We start from the raw sequence: 18709 nt of genomic DNA, 5'->3' as shown, positions 1-18709 counted from the left end.
CTCTCCACTACTGTCCAATAAAGCAGAGTAAACACACCATTTCATGGGTGTGCTGGGAAACCCAAGAAGAGCTCCATATCATTGAATGCCAAGAACTTTTATGCAACAGTTTCGGGAAGCGGTATGTATGTATCAAAATGTTCAAAAATAACTAACGCAGTGATTTAAACTCATAATTCTTGTTGTTATTCCCTCTGCTGTATTTCCCCTTCTCGCAAGTCAGTGAAAGCCCAATTCAAAGGGCCACTTCATATATTTATAACATGAAATGGTCTGTCATTATTGGTAAAGTGGTTTTTATTTTGAATGCGTTTCCTGCCATGCATTTCATTATTTAGATGCTAAAACCGGTATTCATTGAGCAAAATTCTCCGCCATGATTGCATCTTTCATGATGTAATTCGTTCAGTGAATCACTTCAAGAAACAACCTGAGTGGATAGGAACATGATGGGGAGCCGGAATGGGGTCCAACACAAACACAGCTACATAACACACTGCTCTCTACTATAGGAAATGCACCTTAAGGGAAAATAATCCAGGGAATGGAAAGGTAGCGTGAACCCCATCTAGATCCACCGGAGAACACATCTGTTATTCACAACCACAAAACAAGCACAGTTCATATGTCATTGTATATAGTTCATTCATAGATTTTTATTAAACTATTTGATATTAAACCATTTTGACGCCATTCCTGGCAGTCATTGCATCAGCAGTTGTAGCCTAGACAGAACAAGGCGTTTTGGGCAGAGCCAGTGCAAGAAGAAGAAAGGGGAACAGTCTCCATTGGACATGGGAGCAATCAGTACACCACTACTCAAAATCAGGCGTATCGCAAACCAACAGAGGAACAAGGAATACAAATAAAAAGATATCAACATCATATTCAAGTAAATTGAAGAGGACAAGCAGAGAGAAAAATACGTGATATTATTACTGTATACCTCCATGTTCACTGGTTTAACTTAGATCCTGAATTTAGTTATCAATGGTGCAATAACACCAGAAATAATAATAAGAATAATGACAATAATAATTTCTGACACAATACAAAATGCATGGATGGATAAAACAATTACAAATATACAATTTGAAACACCTCAGCAAAATGAAAAGAAAAAAAAACAAACAACACTGATGGCAAATTTCTAGTGCACTACCAAAATACTTCCATAGCCAATGGACATCCGGACAGCCTGAGGCCAATGCTTCAGCAGTTTCAAACAGACTTTCAAGTATTGATGTTTCACCATATCATAAAAAAAAAAAATTTGACCCACAGAGGCAAAGTGAAATACAATAAAAATCAAAATCACCATCCACAGCGCAACGTAATTCAGAAATACAGAAAGGAAACCACAAAAGTCGTGTCTCACTCGTCGGACAGGACAGGTCAGTTTTTGGATGGGGGGGGGGGGGGGGGGGTCGAGGGAAGACAGTGGGATCCTTTTACAAAACATCTTCAAATTGAATCAACACAAGGTATTTCTAACAAAGGCCTTCAGTGACACAGGGTATCAATGTCATAAAATAGAGCTTTTATACAAATATCTACTAATTCATACTAAGCTGTCTGAGAAGTGCTCTCTGATGGCAGCCGCAACAGCTGAAATCAGAGCTTGACATTTGGGATGAGACGATGACGAGCAATGGATTTCTCCAAAGCCCTCCTACTGAAAAGGACTACGCACTCCTCCTTAACCTTTTGGAGGAGAAAGCCCATCCTCTCCTACAACACTTTTGAGCATTACATTTCGCTACATTTTCAAGCTCAATAAGTAATGAGCTTTGCATCAGAACCTCGCCCAATTGTGAGCGACGAGTGAAAGAAACAAGGTAAGGAAAAGTCCTCAGATCCAGACCCATGGCCTCGGCCTGGTTAGATCTACCGTTCTGAAATCTATTTGAGTATGTTGGTGAAGAAAAGAGGAATGGTCTGCACAGAAACTACTAGTCACATGTCTTTAAACTGTCACTGATTCATACTTTTACTTTAATTAAAGAACCTACTTCAAACTCTTGCATCCTCTTTCCACTGCATGGGAAAGATCATTACTCCAAGTACATTTTAAACGAACTGAATTTTCGGAAGCACTTTTGTACGCTTGTAATCTTCCTTCTACTCAAAATGTCAGCAAAGCAACAGCGCCTCTATTTGAGTACAATATTTTGGTAGTCTTTCCACTGATCCTGGATGCTAAGAATAGCTAGCAATCTGTCTGTCAGATACCGCAGAAGGCTCGTTGCTTCCTTCCTCATCACAACGCCGCTGACGTCATCTTACTCACCCGCTATCATCAAGCCTGGATTACGGCCATCTTGTAAATTACTTTTTGGAGACAAATCTATTCTTTAATCTCAGGCAGATGGCCATCTGGCCCCCGGCGCCGGTCGCCGCACCGGGCTCGGCCGCCGCCGCCGCCGTACGACGAGCGTCCCGTCCCCCCGTCCCCCTTGTGACCGTGTCCCCCGACAGATGCTGAACCGTGTCAGACCCGCCGCTTAATGAGGAGGTCAGACCAGCGACCGCGCGGCCCGTTCAGGAATCCTCTGCACCCGTTTGCTATCAAATGTTGACCTCAAGCTACTATTTTTATCTGACTGAAAATAGTCATGAGTGCTGGGGATGCTGGTAAGTCAATTGTGCTTTTAAACATAAATATTCCTTCAACCAGGGGCAATACCTCTCCTTTATAAATATAAAAAAAACAAGAAAACTCAAGAACATCCTATGTTACACTGTCACACTACCAACAAAAGAACACCAAGAACCAAAGAACAGAAATTGATTAAACGGACAGACGATAAAAATAAAGAAATAGATCATTTTCAGGGATGAGTTTGCAGCTGGAAGCCATGTTGAGGCGACAGACAGGGCCGACTTGTATGTCCCATGAACCACAAGAAATAAGCAAAAATGGCCTCCGAATGTGTCACCCTTTGCTAAACACTCTAGAGAAGCTTGTGTCATTCAGAGTAGAACAGAACAGCTGATCCGGGACAGCCGACAAACATTTCTTAAAAATCTCAAAAACCGGACACATCTTCAAAGAAAACAGTCCGTTTTTACGCCCCGAAACAACTAAATCTTGATTAGAACAAGCGAGGTCTTTTTCTGCTCGTCCTCTCGGTGCCGCGGCGTACCGTAGCGGGGGTTACATAACGGCCTTCGCCATCACTCAGCGGGCCGCATTAATAATCACCACAGCTGGAGAGACGAAAAAAAAGAAGAAAAAAACGTCTTTGGTTCAAGTTCAGATCAAGAGGAAGAGAGATAGCGAGTAGAGTGATTTCTGGCAATGAGCGGAGGAGCGGCTTAGCTTCGACCTCGTCGGGTCCCGCTCCGTTCGGGGGTGGGGTGGGGGGGGCGAGGGCGGACTCCACTCTTAACATCTGTCACGCCAAGGATAAACTGTTTGTTTCTGGGCTATGGAAAGAAGACGAGTGCGTGATGGAGGGCGCGGCGAGGGTCGAGGAGCTGTAACGGCGGGACGGGGCGGCTAGGTTACAGACACATCCTTCGACAAGGCACTTTCATTGGTTAAGAGAGGGAGAGGCTTTGGAAATTGGAGCGCAGAGGATGTGTGTATATGTGTGTGTGTGTGGAGAGATGGGTGGGGGGGGGGGGGGGGGGTGACAAAGGCCCTGATAAAAGAGCTATGCACTGTACAACCCTTCTCTCCACGCGGGGTGAGGTTGGGGCTCCGGACACAGAGAGATCCAGCGGGACAGCAGCGGGGGAGAGAGAGAGGGGGGGGGGGGGTCGGCGCCGCCACCTTCACCCCTGGCAAAGGTCCGGCGGTTTTTGAGGCGCGCGGTCAGAGCACCACAGCACCCCCTCCCCCCCCTACGGGTCTTCAGCCGCTGACGAGGCAGCACTGAAACTGAAGCAAACACAAACAGACAGGCAGACAATCGGAGTTAATTAGCGGCCGTCACTTTTAATCACGCACTCATGGATCCAAAGTCATTCTCGATATCAAGCAAAAAGCAGCGTTCAGGCGTCATGTACTCAGCTAGTGCTACACCGGGTTTTCTGTACTGAGAGAGATAGAGATCATTTTAAGGTTGAAAACAAAAAATACAAGGCATATTTTCAACTCTTACATTTTCTTTGACTACCAAAACAGCATTTTATCTGGGAAATTTGGTCATGTACGATTTCCTTTTCCATTCCAAACACTACTATAATGACTTTCTCTTAGCAAATACTGAAGCAATTCATAAAAGATGAGTCAATGTAACGTATGGGCTCCAACTACCTTAGGTTAACTGTCACCTATCAATGAGGAATGAACCAATACAGGTGACCAATACTAGTGATTATCATTGCCAAAGTTGACTACCTCTAGCTAATTAATTAATTGTTTACTTGTGGGAATGATTTTTCAGCTGAATTTTAAGCCATTCATTTGCTATAGCTATATTGTAAGCATGAACTGTTCCTGTTATGAGACTCTGCTCTCGTCTCCAGGGTCCTGGGTGGCTAAACATGCCACCCTGGACATTCCTGTTTTTCAAAACAGATTTCAAGACGGAACTTGATGTACTACTTGCAGTAATATTTGCTGAGTTTTTCACCTCATAGGCGGGTAAACGGGTAAGTTTCATGAGGCTTTTTGAACAGTGCCATTTTGCAGGGTGAGCTGCCTCAGGCCAGCCAGAGATAGCTAGAAAAATACCCAATGTTGGGCAATTTTGCCATGGAAAGCGTAAACTTTGTGGCCAAGGAGGCCACATGTGGCCTTCTGGTGGTCTGGCATGAAATCCCACCAGAGCTCCTGCATCAAGTGAGGTAAGGATAAAAAAAAAAAAAAGATGAGTACTTAAAAACAAAACAAGTACCCACCGAAATGATAACCTGTACTATCTCACACTTCAGGTTTCAAATCTAAAATAAAAACAAAAAATGACTTCCAGCCACATGAACCACAATGACATGCAGAATAACAAAAAAAGAAAAATGACCTCCAACCAAAATTACATCTAAAAAGGTTCCAACCCAAAAAATGACATCTAGCCATACCAACCAAAATGACAGTTCTAAAAAATAAGACCAAAATAAAAAAAAAGTTCCGACCAAGAAAATCCAAACTGAAAGGCCCAGTCAAAATGAAAGGTACCTGCTATTTGAAGGTTCAAAATGAAGTAGGGGGTTTTACTTTGAAAGTTATGACAAAAGTCCAGTTTTTTATTCTGGCTGGTTGTGGCTGCCTGTGCCTCCACATCCATCAGGACGGGTCATGAGACACACAAGTGCACAAAATGTGAATCTATTCTAGACCTATTCTAGAAAGTACTGGAATTTGAAATGAGAAAACTGCTTCCAAAAATATCTAGATACTAATTACAACTCAAATCCAAATGGCAAAATATGCAAAATTAAATGGGTTTCTGTAACACATTTTAATTAAAAAAAAAAATACCGCACATCTCGGTCTTGTGCGTCTGACCCAAAACCAAAACCATGACTCATTCACTGTCTAGGGAGAGAGATGGGGCCGCTGGGTTCGCTTTGGAGTTAGATCTTATCTCGCTGCAATATTAATCATAGCATGAGAGAGAACTGTGCTTGATTATCATTTTTGGTGGGCCGCCCACCCGACACCCCTCCCACCCTCTCAAATTTAAACTTTCTGCTCCTGGCTCCCGTGTAATTCGAAACTTGAAAATAAGTGAGAATTACCCTTATTCATATACCAGGGGAATTAATTTGACTTTGACTCGAAGAAACTGAAACTTCTGTCTTGTGTCGGTGGAACAGACAAAACTGCTACTTGGCTGCCGAGAATGAGTTCAGATTTTTCTAAGAAGAGGGTTTTTTACTGTGTGTGTGTGTAAAGTGAATGAAATCGAATGGCCTGGTTCTTAGCTCTATGCGACCAACAAAGACTACATTTTAGTTGCTCTGAAAGATTTTGCTCACTCTTGCACCAGAAAAATACCAAAGAACAAGAGGGACATTTTTATCATATGAAAGTGACTGAAATGAATTCTCAGCTGGGAAAAGCGAGCTTTGTGATAGAAAGAGACTGCGGGACTCACAGAGAGGCAGACAGAGAGATGCAGAGGTCCACAGTGACGACTTTACCTCCTGGTGTTACTGCTAAAAGACGGCGTCGGGCTTTTAATGTTTATGTTCTCGTACACGCTGGACGAATCGTCGTTTGTCATCCTGCGCCAACACACAGAGAAAAAAAAACCCGTCATCCACTGAATAACTGATAACATTTTACAATATGGTTTGAAATTACCGTCCGGAGTGTGTGTTACTTACACAGAAGAGGAGCGCGAGGATGCCATGTTGGGTTTGGGCCTAGAGTTGGTCATCGGGGGATATTTGATATTGGAGTACTCCCTCTCTTTGGTCTTATTCCTCTGCAAAGTGACCACAAGATATTCAGTTTAGAGGACAAGACCTTCTGTAAAGCTCAGACCAATACCGCTGTGTCTAAATGCTTCAAGGCCTTCGATAAAGACACACGGTCTGTCCGAAAAGTCTGTATCGCTGTGAGTGTACCTGCTCCTCCTCCAGTCTCTTCTGCGCTGTGTCTATGTACTGCTGGACAGCCATGTAGATGAACTTGTACTGCGCCTCCGTCTGCACCATGCCCGACCGCTGCTGCCGTACCCTCTGGATGGTCTTAGGGATGTCGATGTCGCAATCTAATCCTGGGAGAGACACACACACAAATATAAACACGGGGTCAAAGGGCAGAACTTCTTTAGCACAGCCACAGTACAATGATTTCAAATCTGCAAAAAGTCTCCAAGTCTCCTACCTTGGCGGTTAATGATGTCAATGAGGATGTCGATGACGATAATGGTGCCTGTCCTCCCGATGCCTGCACTGTAGGGACAAAAGAGTGAAAAGTCAAACTATATATATAATTCTTGCACTTAAAGAAGTGAGGCCTGCATGTCAGGTAAAAACCTTGTGGCTCCAAAAACAGAGAGAAACAGCCTTGTTTTGTTTTTTTTAGCATTTTTGAGTTGATCCAATGGGTTTTGAAAGGGTTTCATAGCCATGTAATCCTTCAGTTGAAGCTAAAACATGAGAATCTCCAAGAACACAAAGTTACGAGTTACAAGGTTTTCACTTGCCAACAGTAATATAGGGATGCATTGAAACGGATACAGGTATCAAATACTGGACCGATACAAGGCTTAGGTATTGGAGAATTCCAACCCTTTGCTGCAAAGTGACTTGAATTTCTTCTCAAGTCATATATAAAAGGATCAGAAATAATGTTGGAACCTCAGTAAAAGCTATGCTATTCAGTCAATATGTAAAATTTAGCACTCAGAATCCATATAAGAAGTGAAAAAGTGGTATCAGTGAACCCCTGATGATAAAACTACTATTTAAACATCTGTCAATCTGATGGGAATGATTTGATGAAGAACTATACCTTCAGTGTGAATGCATACCTTTCCTACTGGAGTTGCAGTGGGTTAAGTTTGAAGTAGGGACAATCCTCATGTTTAAATGAATACCCTTTGTTAAACCCTCCTGTTTTGTTCAAATGTATGTTATTATATCTCTCATTTGTCGGTCAAATATCATCCAAATTGTCCAAACACCATCCAAACACACCTATCATCACCCGATACTGCCTAAGCTGTAATGTTTTTCTTCTTTTGTATTTTTTTTTTTTTTTCTGTATCTTATTCATTTTATCTGGGTTTTTTTTTACATTCTTTGATTTTCACAGGTATACCTGTATACCTAGTAACGTTGGTTTTGAAAGGAGCTGCATAAATAATGTTTACATACTAAATTGACTAATACAGACCAATGTAAATAAAACACGTGGAGTCATAGTTTATTGGCTAAAGCAGAGCTCTATTTAGCAATTACTCAAAGTAATAAACACATAAAACTCAAAGCAGAACAAGCAAACATATGTAATGTCTAGCTGTCTTTCACTGTGTTTGTGTGTGTGCGTGTGTGTGCATGTGTACAAGGCACTGGTCACTTAACACACACAAAAGACTGTGTATGTGTGTGGCTTGATGATTGTGACTGGATTATTCTAATTTTGCCTCCTTGCCTTTTGCAGGAGAAAAAAAAGAACATTTCCCATAACCTTCTCATTTTCCCTGATGGATCAAATTCATACACTTCCACATATTCACCCTTAGAACAGTCTTCCACTAGAGATCACAAGCCCACCTCTCCCACCTCTAGTCTACCCGGGTGTTAAACCCCGACCTCCCCTCCCTGGTCGTACCTGCAGTGGACGACGATGGGTCCGGTGTCTGGAATGGCGCTCTGGGTGCGGTTGACCTGCTCCAGGAAGCTGAGGACGCCGCCGGGCTCGTTGGGCACGCCGTGGTCCGGCCAGCTCAGGTACTGGTAGTGCCAGATGTACCTCACATGCTCCCTCTAGAGGCAGGACACAGAATCAGAATCACCTTTATTCCTTTTCGACTGAAGTGACCATTTGGAAAGGTATTTAACATCCATTGTCTCTTTGTAATGTAACCCAGATGAAGGCTTTCTGCCGCAATGTGTCGGTTTTTATGCACCAATAAAAACAACTTTTTAGAACATCCATCCATCCAAGTGTAGCCGAGTTTGTTCTTCCTTTATATTCGATGGCAAATAAGAAATCTTACTTTGCCTTTCATCTGTATTCAGTGCATTTTTGTCCATAAAAGTATGAGATTAGGAAGGAACTAAATGTTAAGCTGACATTTTCTTGTTTCAGTGATAAAGTGCCTTTTAAAAGCCATTTGTCTGCTTTTGTCAAAGTCCCTTACATTCAAGGAAATCCATCAGCCTCTTTACTTTGTATGCGAACGTGCAGAAACCCATTTAGAAGCCTAGTCATGCCCCGTTTGGCCTGTCACTTCTAGAGTATGACAGTCACCTTAAATCCCTGAGGGATTGTGAGGCAAGGAAACAAGTATCATGGGTGATTTTCTTCTTTTCAAAGTTTCTTTGGGGTTTAATTCACCTCAGCACACGTTAAGGTGATGGGTGTTTGCCAGAGCCGTCACTTGGGGGCGCTCTTTGGAGAGAACAGTGAAGGGTTAGGCTTGAACCAGACTTCAAATTCTTTAGTTTTTATTGCCTTAAGGCGTGAAGTGAAATGCAAACACTTACTGCTGTTATCAAAGCAAAAGCTGCTTCTACTAATTATTAATTGAAGGGTGTGCACACTTCTAACCAACTAGTTTTCCATTTCAGTTTTTACCATGACTTTGCTGGTTACTACATCTAACAAAAGTTTTCATTCCAGGCCTGTGTGTGGACTTTTGATATCTACTCTTCTTCCCTTCATTGAGATCTGCGCAATTACCTTCCACAAGCACAACCACATGCTCCAGGATTGTGTGTGTGTGTGTGTGTACGTGTGTGTGTGTGTGTGAAGGGGGTTGGATAATCTGCCCCCGGGGTCACTAGGTCAGCTCTGATTGAGTACGCGGCTTTCCCCTACCCGGTCAAGACGGGTCACCTCCAGCTCCCTCAGGATGTAGTCCTGCGCCGGCCGCTCCTCCACGTTCCTCACCTGCACCTTGCCGAACTCCTTGGTGGCGTTGAGGTCCGGCCAGTAGCGGACACACTTGTTCTGATTCGGGGGAGGAGGAGGAGGAGGAGGAGGACAGGAGGCAGAGAGAAAGAGAGAGGAGAGAAGAGAGAGAGAGGGGAGGGAGGGAGGGCGGCGGGTATTAGACAATCTAAAGAACCAGCTCATCTCAAGCAGCTTTCCAATCAGCTTAACTGTCATACTATCCTTGTCAGCCGTCCCTCTCCGTCCCTCTCCACCCCCCCCACCATCCCCCCACGCCCCGCTGTCATCCCTACTACAAGCGTCCACCCCTCGCTCTTACAATCAGCTAATGCCATCAAGCATTCTCGAATCCTAAAATGCTGGTTATGTGGTGTAAAAGTCAGGAACAAAATGGTTGACATGCTGTTTAGTGTTAGAGCGATGTTGGTTTTTGAAATTTGACTATTGTCATGCCAAAAAATGACACAGATTCAGTGTTTCCCCCCATAATTACATTCTTGTCAGAGCATAAAAGCCTCTGAAACAGCATTTAGACCATCATGGGACACTAAAACTCACACTGATGAAATTGTTTAATGTGGGTTAGCAGCTCCTTTAAGGCAGGCTGAGGCAGGTTTCCTTTGCAGGTTTTACAGACTGAGACTGGGGGAAACATCCATAATGGAGGTGGACAACACTGACAGGCCGATATCCGATTTTAATAGAGGGCCAATATTGTCCTAATGTATTGGTAAACTGATACATCAGTCCTTCCCTAATGCTGTTGTTCATGATACTGTATGTGCTCTCACTGGTTAACCATGCATCCTCCTGTAGCTCTGAGGCTAAACACACACACAAGCTCTGGTTTCATACTGTAAAACCTGAGAGTCGTTGTATTTTTGTCGTTTGGTAAAGCACTCTGTTAACTTTTTGTTGTTAAATTTGTTTGACTTGACTAGTGTAGTGGATATTTTACATTCTACATTTTGGGCATTTGGCTCTCTTACAATGAGTCCAACATTGGAATAAGCTTCAATTCCTAGATCTCCATCATTACAAGCAACCAATAGTAAGGGGTGCAAAGGAGTGTATTCCCTAGGCCCTAGATATTTATATTTATATCTATATGTCAACAGCTCACCCGTCCTCGCTCCACCTCCTTGGTGGTCATGACGATGACGTGCGTATTCTCCTGATACACCATCTTCCAGAAGTCATTGACGGTATTCTGTAGGCACCCCTGGGTGGCGATGAAGACTTTGCCCTCGTCCACGTGGCGCCCCTCTTCGTGCATACTCTGCAGAGCACAGAGGACAATGCATTTGAACTTGATTGATGTGGAGGCCATAGTTTCATCTGGCTTAACGTCTATATTGGGACAAAGTAACACTGGACTACCTGAGGTTAGAATTAGACAAAGATAAAGGAAATATGAGTAGTTTCATGCCTGGGTGTAAATATATGCCTCCCCCCAAAAGACACCTACTCTTATAAAATTATAGTGGGCTTGAAGGTGAAGCCCAATTATGGTTTACTATAAAGATATGAGCCATCTTAAGACCTTTTCTTACATAACAGCAACGTTTTTAAAGGATGAATCATCTGTGTTTTTGAAATATTGACTGATGAGTTTCAGGTATCCCAAAAAAAACCTTCACATGGGGCTTCTACATTAAAATGAAAGTTTAATCCAACAACTATAAGCATTTGCTGAATGTTGTCTATTAAGTCAATTGTTCTATAATGTGTTGTTGACTAGTGGCCATGTTTAACGTTGGGCAGAACTCACTCTGATGTAGTTGGCGTTGATGTAGTCAGAGCCAGAAACGTCTGGATCTGCTTCCCTGATTTCAACACGAGTGGTGTCAACTGAAAACACACACAGTCAAATTGTCATATATGCACAATGAAATGTCTACAATGTGATGAGAGAGACCACAGTTTTGTCATTTTCTGATCGGAGGTGAGCTATCGGAGCAACATCTACTGTAACTGCTGTGCTGTGGCCTCCGTTACTCTATTTGTGTCACTCTTTCCACAGGAAGCTGGAGAGACAGGAAGCGGCAGGTTGCTGCGTGACTCACAGGGGAGGATATTCTTGTATCTGTTTTTGCTCTTGTTCTCCGGCCGCTGGCCCTCTTTCCTGGGATACAGCAGTTTGCACTCCTGCTGCTGGAGAACCTGATGGGAGGAAGAGAAGGAGGAGGAGCGGAATGAGAAAAAAAAAAAAAAAAAAAGAAGAAGAAAAACACTATCAAACACAGAAATAGCAACTATAATGCCGCTGTTGATCTGACAAATCATTGAGGTAACTGGACTGGAACCAGCCATAACTCTGTTCAGATCATAACTGTCAGCTCTAATTGGATCCAGATTAATGCTGTGTGTATGTGGAGTGTAATGAGCCTCATCTACATTAGGGGTCACCGTGGAGCACGAGTACACATAAGCTACCTTTAGGGCTCTTATGCAAACTACATGGCACCTCTCAGTTTCGTCAATATTTTCCACCTTTCCTTTGTAACAATCCGCCAATGTGTCACCCAGAGTGTTTTTCTCGGCCGGGTGCTGCATTTTGGAGTCATGTGTCACTAAAACTCCACTGAAACCAATACTGCTGAATGAAAAAGCCTCGGAAACAGCGTTTGAACCGCGTGTGTCAGTAAAACGCTCTGTTTAAATCAATGCTAATGAACTTCTCTTAGGCGGGGTGGAGGCTCAGTGTGCCTGTGTGACCCTTCTGACTATTCAATGACAGGGAAAACACTGACCCAACTGTCTCTGGAGGTTTAACATTGAATTCGGTCTTTTAGGATTTAGGAGATGAGCCAGTGAGGGTTTAATACCGAAACTGCATGCGTCAGTATTCAGACCGGAGACTTAGCTTTGGTATTAAGCGCTCCCGAGGCGTGGGGGGGGGTCCCCTAAAATGTCCCAGCCATGTCCCAAGATGTTCTTTATTCAGAGATCTGCTCTTGAGAGGTGGCGCATGTCATGTCAAGCGAATGCAGCATCCATCTCTACTTCTTTAATGTTTAATAACTCTAATCTGAAATGAGCTGCCTGCCGTGGATAAGAACCCAATTTGTTTGATTCATGATAGGCTAATTAGAATCTTGGTGGAATTTTTATTTAATTAATTTCCAAATGACCCACATGCTGTAGCCTGCTAATCTATAACACAAGATAAAAGACAATATTTTATGTATATTATATTGATCCTAGGTCAAACTCTACACTGGGTTAAATAGCCTATTCATGTCCAAGAAACTCATTTCAACAAATTATTACCATCCCAAAAATTATAGTAGGGCCGACTATCCAGACAAGTGGTAACCAGAACATGATCACTGACTATGTAATCTGGTAGAAATAACTAAATAAAAAATATTAATCTCAGTGTAGACTATTTGGCTGTCTGCATGAAATGATGATGTCGCAATGTTTCCTTGACATCAAGCTGTTACTAGGCCATAGCCTAATTCTCTACATTAACACAATGGAAGTGGTCAAGCCAAGCAGACCAATAGATCAGCTTAGGCCTACATCATTTATCAAAAGTCCCAGTAGCATTAAATATGAATATGTTGAATTTCCCTTGGTAGGCTCAAAACAACGCAAAAACAAACCTAGCCTAAGCCTATTACAAGATGAAATAGACTACTATCCTAGATAAATAAAGTTATGAAGGGAAAAATATGCCTACGAGTCATCGATTTTACATAACATTAATGTGGAGATCAGATAAGAGAAATCTTCTCTTTTATGAAGCATATATTCTGTTATTTGGGCAAAGGAAATAATGTAACGCCATCTAATTTAGAAATTTTCGAAACTCCCCAGAAACTTTCCGATGACCAAAATGTGTGAATCTAGGGAGGCAGACACTCAAAATAGTACAGAATTATATGAATACATTTCCCCACATATATCCTGTCTTATTTTTTAGAAGTTATCAAGCTCTTAACTGAAGCCTTGTTCAGTAAAATTGTTGAACAGCGCCTTTAAAATGACTGGAATTCTAACACGACCTTCTTAAATCTTAAAACAGAAATTTACCAACAAGTAAATCAAACTTGTCCTGACAGTTTTGAAGCGACTTACCTCAAACTCTTCCCAGAATCCTTGCTTGGGCTTCTCGGAGTTGTCTGCTACTTTGTTGAGCTCTCGTACCCGGTTCTCGATGTTGGCCGCGTTAATCCTCGTGGCGTTGAAGGGCTGCCATCGTCAAGAAGGGACAGAGGAGGAGAAAAAACATATAAAAAATTCGCAGAGCAGTGGCACACCAATAACAATTCCATGGGGTTTGGATTAAACGGCTGGAAACGGGATTGAAGCGCTCTCTTCCGAACCTGTTTGAGGTGCACCACGATGCCGCTCTTCTCCACCATGGGGTTCTTCTTGTAGTGGTCCACCAGGTCGGCCAGCGTGTCGAACCTCTCGCCGCCGCCCACGTCGTACTTGCCGTCCTGCTGGAGACGAACACAGTCAGCCGTGTCTTTTGGCTAAACTACAGTTACAGCTACAGATAATCTGCTCGGTAGCTCCATTACAAATCCTGTGGAGTTCCAAAACGACAAAAAATGGATCAGGAATCGCTTAAAAAGCTCTGTATGGGTTTTATCACAGCACCTATCCTGAGGCAGGGTTGAACTCGATGGGTCTGGGCTCTATTAACTGGCCTTGCTTGACTTACTAAACATTTCGAGTGGCTCTGACCGGAGTCTGACCTCACCTGGTAGTGGATCATGACGTGGGTGACCTTGGTCTTGCGGTCCAGGTTCTCGTGCTTCTCTTCGTTGGTGAGGACCGAGAGGACGAAGTCGCCCGGTTTACTCTGGCTCTCCCGCACCAGGAAGCTGCCGGCCTTGCCCTTGTCCGTGAGCATTTTCTCCGCGTCGCGCCCGGAGAGATGCCCGTGGTACCACCTGGAGTGAGAGGGCAAAAACAACGTTCACTGAAAAGCTGAAAACTTGAATTACGGAACATGTAGTCCTAGACCGAATAATTTGGGAGGATGGTGATATACGATTAGTTGGCAGTTCCTGTGAAGTGAAAATGAAAATCAGTGAATTCATATAAATAGATGTTAAGGGCTAAAAACACTTCCCTTACATTTCAAAACAAAGTCTCTTACACCTGATGTGAAATGTTATGGACCTGGAGGCATGTCATAGTTGGAACTTTTGTCTGTGGCATTAGTAGTTATCACAGTAGAAATTCAAAATACAAGAAATCTCTTGGTTAATATGTTAGATATCAACAGTAGTTTGTAATTTGCTTATTAACTGCTAGTCACTTAGACACTGCTTAGTAATTACGAAAATATTTCTTAGTAATATTAAGTAATATTTAAGTACTAAGTAAGTACGAAGATATTACTAGATATTACTTAGTAGTCACTATATAATGCTTGATATTACCTAGTAATTACTATTATGTTACCATGTCATTGCTTAGTATTTCCTTTCATTCAAGCAGTATTTAAAGCTGCAATATGCAACTTTTCTCACATTGAAATAACAATAAATGGGTCATACGGTTAGCGATGAGCTGGTTGCGGCTACCAAGGTGAGACGCAGGTCAGGTTAGTCACAGCAACAACAACAACAATGGAGGAAAGCAGGCAGAAAAGAAAGAACAGCAAAGCTAAACATGTAGCAGACAAGATTCAGAAACGTGGTGAACGTTAATATTGTGGTATTTTATTTCAGATTGGCTGCATTCGCCATCTGCCTCTTAAACGCCTGGATGCTGGCTCACTCAGCCTCAGGCTAGATGATGTTTCAAGACAGCTCATCAAGATCAGTGACAAATGTTGGGGAGTGAACCTGACCTACTGAGTGGGAGGAGGGCGGGACTAAAAAAGTACACTGTTGCATATCGTAGCTTTATGTTTTAACATAATGTGTGTATACATATATGTATATACGTATATATACACCCTATAGGCTTAGACTCCCACTCAGCAAGAAGCGTGCTGATCAAGTTGCTGCAGCCTCACTCGGCGGCTGATGCTGTTCAAAATGAAAAACCTACACGTCTTGTGTGTGTTTTTTCCTGTGTGTGGTGAGCAAACGTGTGTAGGAGGCTCTGACAAGACACCTATGTTACATGGAAAAACCACATAAACCAAAACCATAGATCACAAGTTCTTCTTCTTGGACCTAAATCGGAACTGAGGTATTCGCGTCGCAAATGTGCAGATGTGCAGAGAGAGAGAGAGCGAGAGAGAAAGAGAGAGAGAGAGAGAGAGAGAGAGAAAGAGATACACAACCCGGCTCAGCGTGAGATGCTACCACACACAGATGCAGCTGAAACGTGACGATTTTTAACAAAGGATGAAAGCGGCATGGGCCTGTGGGTGTTTTAATGAGTGCCTTCCAATGGATCCCTGTTTGTGTGTGTGTGTGTGTGTGTGCGCGTGCATTCCTGGCATCATACTCCAGCTAGCTCCATTCTCGCTTGTTTGAGCAGGTGGTGTAGGTGTAGGACGGCTATGTCCGACCTGTGTATACTGTCTGGAAGGATGTTAGTGCGGAGCTAATTGGCGTGCATAAACAAAAGGAGCAGCACCACCCACCGAGTTTGTTTGAAGACGCATTTGGGAGTACGCCACTGTTTACGTACGCATGCGGCTGCGAGGTGTGTTTGACTTTGAATGCGTGGGCGTGCGTGGGAACAGGAGTATGCATCGGCCCTATGTATGTATAAACATGACTGTGTGCGTGTGTATGTTTTGGGGGAGCGAGGGGTGAAGTTGCATGTGTGGCAGTGTGTGCAGTGTGCAGCTTTAGATGTGTGTTCTAGGGTTCGACCAATATTGGTTGCTGGAGGCTGATGCCAATACTAATATGTTTGGAGTGAAGCTGTCAATAGCCGATTGTTTTTTTTGACGCCGATATTCAATATTATTAAATTTCCCCCTCAAAAAATAAAAAAAAATTACAAAGATTCTATGTTTTGCCCAGAATTTTTTTTTTTCAGGGTGGAAAAAGCCTCTGAAACAGCATTTAGACCAGTGATTCTCAACATTTTTCATATCAAGGACCCTAATTCAGTCCACATTAGGGCCACAAGCCCCCATTTGATGAGATTTTGTGTCTCGGACCCACATCTGAGAATATTTTTATTGTTAGATATGATTTTGTCCAGAATTCCATGACTATCTGTATTGTAGGTAGAGAGATAACAGAGAAACTATGATCAACACAGTCTTTCCTTCCCTGACTTCTTGTAAATGAAGTAGCCTAATGGTGAAATTTAACAACCCCCTGAAGGACCCCTGGTGGTCCCCGGACCCCACATTGAGAACCACTAATTTAGACCATCATGGGACACTAAAACTCTCCATTGAAAGCCACATTAATTAAGTTCTTAGGTTTGTGAGTGAGGCAGGTTTCACTGGAGCTTTTACAAACTGCCAGGCCCAAAACTGCATACAAATAAAAGATAATAACAGTAAATATATATTCACTAGCTGCGGTCAGGGAGAAAGCTCCATCATTATCAGAGGTGGACGAAGCGCAACATGTCAGTCTAACCGTAGTGTTCATATATATTTTTGTATATCTGCATGTATCCCTCTCCATAGTGCATCTGAACGTGTGTGTGTGCAGATGCGTGCAGGTGCGTTTGCGTATGCGTCGGCACCTCTCGGAGGTGGGGTCCTTGCAGTTGAGCGGGTACTTGAGCTCGATGACATGGCCGTTCCTCTCGCGCAGCATGTCGTGTTGCTCGGTGTAGTACTGCACCAGCTCGGCCAGCGTGGCGAACTTCTCGCCCCCGTACAGGTCGTAGTAGTCGCCCGAGTTCTGGATCTTAATGTGGGTCACCTCATCGTTCCTCCTGAGCCGGGGGGGGGGGGGGGGGGAGAAGAACACAGAGGGGAATTCAGCAGGGGTGGAAAGACTGCTAAAGCATTCTGCTCCAGTAGATGTATTGTTACTTCGCTGATGTTTTACTATATTCAAGGAGAAGTAAAAGTACTGGTGTGAAAATCTACTTGAGCAAAAGTAACACGTAGCTCATTTAAAATGTACTCAGTAAAAGTTACAGAGTTACTTTTAGAAAGGAGAATGTTGTTAGATGTGATTTTTATCCATGCAATAGAGCAGTGATTCTCAACCTTTTTCATATCATGGACCCCTAATTTAGTCCACATTAGAGCTACAGACCCCCATTTGGTGAGATTTTGTCACACCAAATGGATCCGAATCTGAGAATATTTTTATTTTCAGATATGATTTTGTCCAGAATCCCATGACTATCTGTATTGTAGGTAGAGAGATAACAGAGAAACTATGATCAAAACAGTCATTCTAATACACTCTCTAATTGTGTTAACTTCTTGTAAATGAAATAATGGTGAAGTTTAACAATAGATCAATTTGCTGGGGACCCCCTGGAACTCCCTCAAGGACCCCTGGTGGTCCCCAGACCCCACGTTGAGAACCACTGCAACAGAGGACTGAGTTCAAACTAGATTCTTTTAACTGGGAAAATTACAAATGACAAAATAAAAGTGCACAAGCAAAAGTAAAGCCACATGACTCTTCTCTTCTCGGCTGACTGACTGTCAATTTGCATTGCTGATGGAAAGAAACAAAATGTGCACTCTGCAATGGATGTGATTTCAAATGCAGCTAAGCAATATTGCAGCAAAAATGTGCTTGAATAGAAGTAAAATGACTGACTCCAAAAAGTACAAGTAAACAAAAAAAGCTACTCATTCAGCCAGTCAGTCAGTCTATCATCGATCCTGCATTTAAACAGTGGAGAGGCAGACTGAGAGCGAGCACTTATTTTTCTGTTGTTCGCTTGCGGGCCTGCTGAAAACACACACACACACACACACACACACACACACACACAAAAACACCCACGCGCAAGCTCATACATGCTCACGCACACAGGAGAGCATGCCCATACACGCTTTAATACACGCTGGCGCCCACACACAAGTGCACCCACTGCAAAAAAATGTCCAGCTTGGCAAGTCATTTAATCTCATATTGAGTCGTCAAACATTATTTTTCTGAAAAATAAATTACAAATGAAATCCAATGCAGATTCATTTAACTATCCGGTTTATTCTGATACTGACACTTGTTTCTAAAAAAAAACATAAAATGACTCTTCTGGCAACGCTTGAGTCTGAACTGCCTTGTAAACACAAACATACTGAAGCAAAATAAAACGGCT

General features: G+C 42.9%; 1 protein-coding gene across 5 annotated transcripts in view; it reads right to left on the bottom strand.

The window, feature by feature from the left end:
• The window catches only part of ptpn11b (protein tyrosine phosphatase non-receptor type 11b), a 64522-nt gene that overhangs the window by 22185 nt on the left and 23628 nt on the right, over window positions 1-18709 (bottom strand). The window contains exons 3-16 of one of the 5 annotated variants that reach the window (XM_071539360.1): window positions 17159-17353; window positions 14241-14433; window positions 13858-13977; window positions 13610-13723; window positions 11590-11686; window positions 11295-11374; window positions 10647-10802; window positions 9449-9580; window positions 8237-8391; window positions 6785-6852; window positions 6523-6674; window positions 6280-6380; window positions 6094-6177; window positions 3269-3886 (exon numbers count right to left, since the gene is read on the bottom strand). In XM_071539360.1, the coding sequence (XP_071395461.1) occupies window positions 3850-3886; window positions 6094-6177; window positions 6280-6380; window positions 6523-6674; window positions 6785-6852; window positions 8237-8391; window positions 9449-9580; window positions 10647-10802; window positions 11295-11374; window positions 11590-11686; window positions 13610-13723; window positions 13858-13977; window positions 14241-14433; window positions 17159-17353 (1684 nt within the window). In that variant the 3' untranslated portion in view covers window positions 3269-3849. Of the gene's footprint in view, window positions 1-3268; window positions 3887-6047; window positions 6178-6279; window positions 6381-6522; window positions 6675-6784; window positions 6853-8236; window positions 8392-9448; window positions 9581-10646; window positions 10803-11294; window positions 11375-11589; window positions 11687-13609; window positions 13724-13857; window positions 13978-14240; window positions 14434-17158; window positions 17354-18709 lie in introns of those variants that run through there. The other 4 variants (XM_071539374.1, XM_071539381.1, XM_071539352.1 and 1 more) reach the window with 4 other exon arrangements.

Source organism: Centroberyx affinis, unplaced genomic scaffold (assembly GCF_046629955.1).
Source record: "Centroberyx affinis isolate AG114_WGS23_722 - 3 ecotype Tasmania unplaced genomic scaffold, CSIRO-AGI_Caff_v1 ptg000202l_1, whole genome shotgun sequence".
Lineage (NCBI taxonomy): Eukaryota > Metazoa > Chordata > Actinopteri > Beryciformes > Berycidae > Centroberyx > Centroberyx affinis.
This window is presented reverse-complemented; position numbering and strand designations above follow the sequence as displayed.